The 5,822-nt window shown below is 34.6% G+C and overlaps 2 protein-coding genes across 2 annotated transcripts in view; both read left to right on the top strand.

Annotated features, from left to right (window-relative positions):
- Nucleotides 1–5,822, top strand: part of LOC105448323 — a 49,136-nt gene that overhangs the window by 15,337 nt on the left and 27,977 nt on the right. The window lies entirely within an intron of this gene.
- Nucleotides 3,746–5,822, top strand: part of LOC105448386 (inward rectifier potassium channel 2-like) — a 21,974-nt gene continuing 19,897 nt past the window's right edge. The window contains exons 1-2 of the mRNA XM_011686908.1: nt 3,746–3,789; nt 4,556–4,829. Coding sequence (XP_011685210.1) covers nt 3,746–3,789; nt 4,556–4,829 — 318 coding nt within the window. The remainder of the gene's footprint in view (nt 3,790–4,555; nt 4,830–5,822) is intronic.

Raw genomic sequence — 5,822 nt, 5'->3', positions numbered from 1 at the left:
TATATATATATATATATATGGAAAGTATTTATTTTTAATTCTTTTATTTCAAATGCCATTTCGCATATACAAAATTAAGTTTTAGTAAAAATTGTTACTTCATATTTGTTAATATTTTATATATGCAAACTTTATATTTATAAACAAAATATATCTTAACTAATACATATTCCATCTTTTTGACATCTATTAAAAAGATTTATACCATTGGTATACTTTTATTAGCAATAAATATTTATAGGTCATCGGAGCATCGGTTCTCGGACGATCACAAGGTTAAGCACGTTTCAGAAGGTTCATGGCTTGGATGGGTGATCGCTTTAGGAATATCGTAAATAAATATATCGAATTGGCGATCATTTTTCATTGAGGAAATGATCAAGAATATATCAAAAATTTATGCAATTTGACATCATTTTGACAAACTAAAATTTGATCTTATTTTTATGTTATTTTGATTTTTCTCTTCTCTTTGGGCAGGATTTCGATTTGTGATCAATGTCAAATCGATTTCGCAGTTTGAATCGACAGGAGGTCGACATAGGAGTAAAAAAGAAATCGATATCGATGTCAATTTCGATCCCATTTCGAACCCACTTTTCGACGTCGATTCGACGTCGGGTCGACATATTGTTTCTCACTGGGTTGTTACATACTGCCCCACGTGTGGGGTACTATGTGACAGGTCTGGGGCACTACGTGACAGGCTCAAGGTTGGGTGTTACAAGGCCAGAAAAAATCCTTCTAATACATTTAAAGATTTATTATTATATCTTTAAAACTGGTACAATATAAAACAAACAATAAATTTTTTAAAGTTCTAATATTAAAAATAAAGCTTTCACTGGCAGACGTATAAGCACAGCCTAAGTATGAAAAAATCAATATTATAACGAGCTCATGTTAATTATTTTAGATTGAGTCTTTTTACTCAACCTAAATAAAATATATTAAAATAAATTATTGAAATAAATTATTAAAATAAAACTTCAAAATAAAATGTCTTTCTAACTTATAAAAACAATCAATAAAATCAAATTTTTATAGAACTTTCTTGGATTAAAATTAGGTATTAAAAAGTGTCTTTGGCTCACTATTAACTTAAAGTGAGAAGAGAGAAATTAACAGCAAAACCGTATTGAGATTGTTGCCTCTTTGTTTCACTCACAGTGGGTTTTGGTAAAATCATGTGTATGTCAGAAATAGACACACTTTTCAAATTGTGTACATTCGGCATTAAAAACTTATGGCACTTTACATTTTGACGCAAGTAGCTTGCTTCACAGTCACCATCATCGTCAATTTCTTTTATTATTTTCCCTACATAATACATGGACTTTTGATGGCCTTTGCTTTTTCTTTTATTAACATTTTTAGGCAGAAACTTAACCAGCACAAATTCTCCTTCTTCTGGATTCTTATTCAACATTTGTTTGTTATTAGGATTAGGCATAGGCAGAATTTCGGAATCATTCTCCTCTCCATCTGATTGTGAGTGGAAAGACATCGCCTTCACATCATCCGGATCAGAATTATCGAATAATAATTTCCTTGTTACAGTCTTTACTTTATTAGGACAGACTTTTTTAGATGCCTTGGTACTCTCCAATTCATTACGAACGGGAGTATCTGTGGCTATCATTGTTTTGCCCTTTTTACGTCCACCTTTGCTTGTTTTTTTCTTGGAGCTGCTTTGGGATATGGCGCAATTTCTTCTAAAATAACAATTATCTTATTTTTCTTACGAGTTTTGCTTGTACTTGGCTGACTCTCTAAAATAAAATAAAAAAGTAATTAAGAAAGGAAACAATAAAGAGTAAATTAAGAAAACAAAAAATAAAAGAAAACAGTATTTACTTCAAGCACATCAAATGTTTCCTTGTGCTCCTGATTCGGAAATTCATTTTCTGGAGGAGGTAACTCTCTGTCTGTCTCCTTGAAATCAGACAAAAACATGGCATTAATTATGTGGGCACTGCTTTTATATTATGCATTCTAGAGAATGAGGTGTAAACGAGACACTAAAACTCACCTTTGATAACTTAAAGTCCTTGTCTGTGAAAATTTGGGGAATAAAAGGATAAATTCCACAAGCTTTAAAACCAGACTAGATGTTATCTGGGATAATTGCAACTTCCATTGCTTCTTTTACTAGAGCGGCAATATTGTAAATGGTTATTGTTTGCTCTGGATAGGCTGTACTGAATGGCCCAAAGCAGGTTCGGTCAAGAGGCTGTCACATGTGAGAAATATGTGGATGCAGGGTAAGAATCATTATTCCATTTGCCTTGCACAGATCAATAGCATCAATAGTGATGTGAACCTCTAGATTATCCATAATTAAGAGGGATTCATTTTCTTTAGTGCTATTTGTATAATAAGAGCAATGAATCTCTTTAAAACAAGTAAGAAGTTGTTTTATTCCATCCAACTTGATAGGTGCGCCAGGCCAAGAGTCCCAGCCTCTACAAATCATGTGATTCATAAAATTTTTTCTTGGAAAAATCATGATTGGGAGAAAAACATTTCCAAGTGCATTTACAATGAGACAAGTGGTAACACGTGTGCCTCTTTCAGCACTTGTTTTCACAGATATTCTTCGTTGACCTTTTCTTGCTAAAATTTTGTTCTGGACTGTACAAGTTCCTGTCTCATCCAAATTGTAAACTCGTAAACCATTTGCAAAGTTTGGATTGCGTTTAATTATTCGCTTTAAATTTTCAAAATATTTGCCTACATTATGTTTGTTAAATGTTGAGCTACGACTCAAACTACATGGCCCTGGCTTCCTTAGGGAAATGATTGTATGGCGTTTTTTAAACATGTATAGCCACTCTAAGTCAGCTTTTTGATGTGTTCTCCATGATTCAGGAATTTTTTTACCATTTTTGATAGCAAATTTGTAAGTTATTTCTCTAGCTTTTTCTGAGAAAAGACTGGCCAAGCTCAGCACATGTTAATAAGTATTTAACTAGCAATTCTTTCTTTTCTTCAGAAAATACTTGACGTGAATTGTAATGTTGACTTAAATCTGCATTGGATACTAACTGCTCTGCTTGTACATTTTCACTTTCAGTAAGAGATATTTTCTTGACATATCTTCTGAGTGTTTTAAAGTTAATTTCGTAGGTCTCGCCAGCCTTGCGTAAAGACATTCCATTTATTACTGCTTTTATGGCTTTTCTCAGCTTCTCCTCATCATGGACTCTATTTATCTTTTTGTCTGTGTTGAATCATACTTGACTAATAATCAATAGAAAACAATAATATAAAAACAAATAAGAGTAATAAACAAAAATATGCATGTCACAATGTACCCCAAGCATTACTGACACATACTGCCCTAAGGATACCTTTGTCACTTAACTTTACATAGACGGTGATACGAGGCTTGCATTAACATGATTATATCCTTAAATAAAACGCTAAATATAACTTTACAACAGGTCCTGTACACTTGTGTCATCAAAACAAATATCTTACCTTCAGAAACGAAACTATAAAGTAAAAAACAAATTTTTGGCCTGCTCGGATTTCTTTACATTGCTCCCGTATTTTTTACAGGCTTCTGAAATTCCGTCAAAGTAACTATTTTCATGATGCCTTTCTTTTATATGTATTAACATTCGGCTGCGCGCACTGCGTTTTGAAAAAAAGCCGCTGTCACATAGTACCTCGTGTCACAACGTGCCCCACCTTCCCCTACCATTCGTATCGTTGGATCTATAATTTCCACGCTTCAACCATGCCTTCTGGCTTTACAACTAGTGGTGCGGGCGGTTTGATAGGGTATTCGGCTCCATTGTTACTCTTTCCCTATTACTTAACTTTAATGCGTGACTTTTCTTCTGACACCTAGTAAGGTATTGGTGAATGCACAGAATGAACGTTGTACGTGTTTTATTATATGACGGTTACAAAATGTCTGACGTGAATGATATGCAGAGTATCCTGCGCCATCTGAGTAGCCTCGTGGCGCCATCGTTACAGCTAGCGCCAACAAAATTAACATATTAAAAGCTCATCAAAATCAGAGGGAGACACTTACAATTAGATCCCTTTCCATGTCTAATAACAATAAGTCTTCAGTCACAGATACACGTTTTAATAAGAGATATTGTATTATTTAAATTTAATCAGAAATACGTAACATTTTTAATAAGGGAGAATTTGAAGTGATAATTTAAATAAAATCATTACTGAACATATTGTTATAAACTTTTTCTTTAAATAATTTTTGGTAATTGGTATTATATGGATCAATCCAATTATATCATAAACAATCTGAAGGTATAGATTCCAATACAAAGAGATCTGTGATTAACATGATAAAATCTGATCAATCATGACAAATTGTCATAAAGACGACCAGACGACGAAAAGATCTCTTTGTGTTGAAATCTACATATCCAGATTGTTAATCTGGATATGTAGACCCATCGATATAACTAAACCAATTACTAAAGATTGTTAAAAAAAAATGTTTATAATGATCAATTCATATAACGATCTTATTTAAAATTTATAATTATTTATATTAAGATATTAATTATAGATATGGGGCTAAGCATACGACGGATAAATGCCCAGAAGCAATTTTTACATTATGTATTCAATCGATGACTGGAGTGATTCTGCAAGCATTCATGGTTGGCATCGTCTTCGCCAAGCTGTCACGTCCAAAAAAACGCACGCAAACTCTACTTTTTTCACGTAATGCTGTCATCTGTCAACGAGATGGTCAATCTTGTCTTATGTTTCGCGTTGGTGATATGCGCAAGAGTCACATCATCGAGGCACATGTTCGTGCTCAGATGATCAAGAAAAAGGTAAAATAATAATTATAACAAAATGTAACGAAATCTGAATATTGAAAATGATTGCATAGTTACTTAAAATTGATCCTCATATATGAATGTTATTGTTGTATATCGGGTAGGTGGACGACGATAAGGACAGGCACAAGTACTCGTATTAAATATATAACTATAACGTGTAGAGATTTAATCCTCAAAGTTTTTCTTTTAATATTAATATTTAACTCTTTCTTTTAATATTAATATTTATTTTAAAAAATTATTTACAAGTTACTTAATAACGTGCATTATTTTTGAAATTTATATTGTGCATAATATTATGGTGGCTCTGAAAAGGGCCGTTTGGTCTCTTCTATAGTAGCCTTTCTCGCCAGCAAATTGGAGGTTGGGTCTTCGTTGTTTTTCTTGGCCCCAGTATTCTATCCGTGTAGAGTAGACTAGTGTTCTCCTTCGGATAGGGTACCCCGATCTGCGTCGTCTTGGTGTTCTCGAGTCTCTCCCAGAATTTGTCGTCCTCTTCTATGCTGTCGTCTTCCTCTGGCCGCTGGACTGCGCTGCTCGGCGAGGAGTATCCGAAGATTCTCGGGTTTCCTGGTTGCAGGCAGCTCCTGGTTGGCCTCTCTCTTGCCGGCGGAGGAAGATCCATCAGGACAAGATTCCAAGGCACCTCTCGATCCCTCGGAGGACTCAGTGGAAGATCAATTGGGATAAGCTTTCAAGGAATCCCTCCGGAAATCTCTCCAGAAGGCTCCAGGATGAATGGTTACGAATAGTTTGCCGGTGTGCAAGAGGCTTGCCTCGGCTTGTTTCAACGATCTATATATACCCATTCTGAATGTTTTTTAAACACGAGAAAATCTTCTATCTATCGGCGTTAATTAAGGAGGTTCGTTAGATCACTTGCGGGGGTAGGTGGCAAGGGGACTATGCCTATAGATGTGTCTTTGTCGTTGCATTGAACATGCATTCCAACACATATACATGTCATAAGCGAAGTAAGCAGCA

This window comes from Wasmannia auropunctata, unplaced genomic scaffold (assembly GCF_000956235.1).
Source record: "Wasmannia auropunctata unplaced genomic scaffold, wasmannia.A_1.0 LD336088.1, whole genome shotgun sequence".
Taxonomy (NCBI): Eukaryota; Metazoa; Arthropoda; class Insecta; order Hymenoptera; family Formicidae; genus Wasmannia; species Wasmannia auropunctata.
This window is presented reverse-complemented; position numbering and strand designations above follow the sequence as displayed.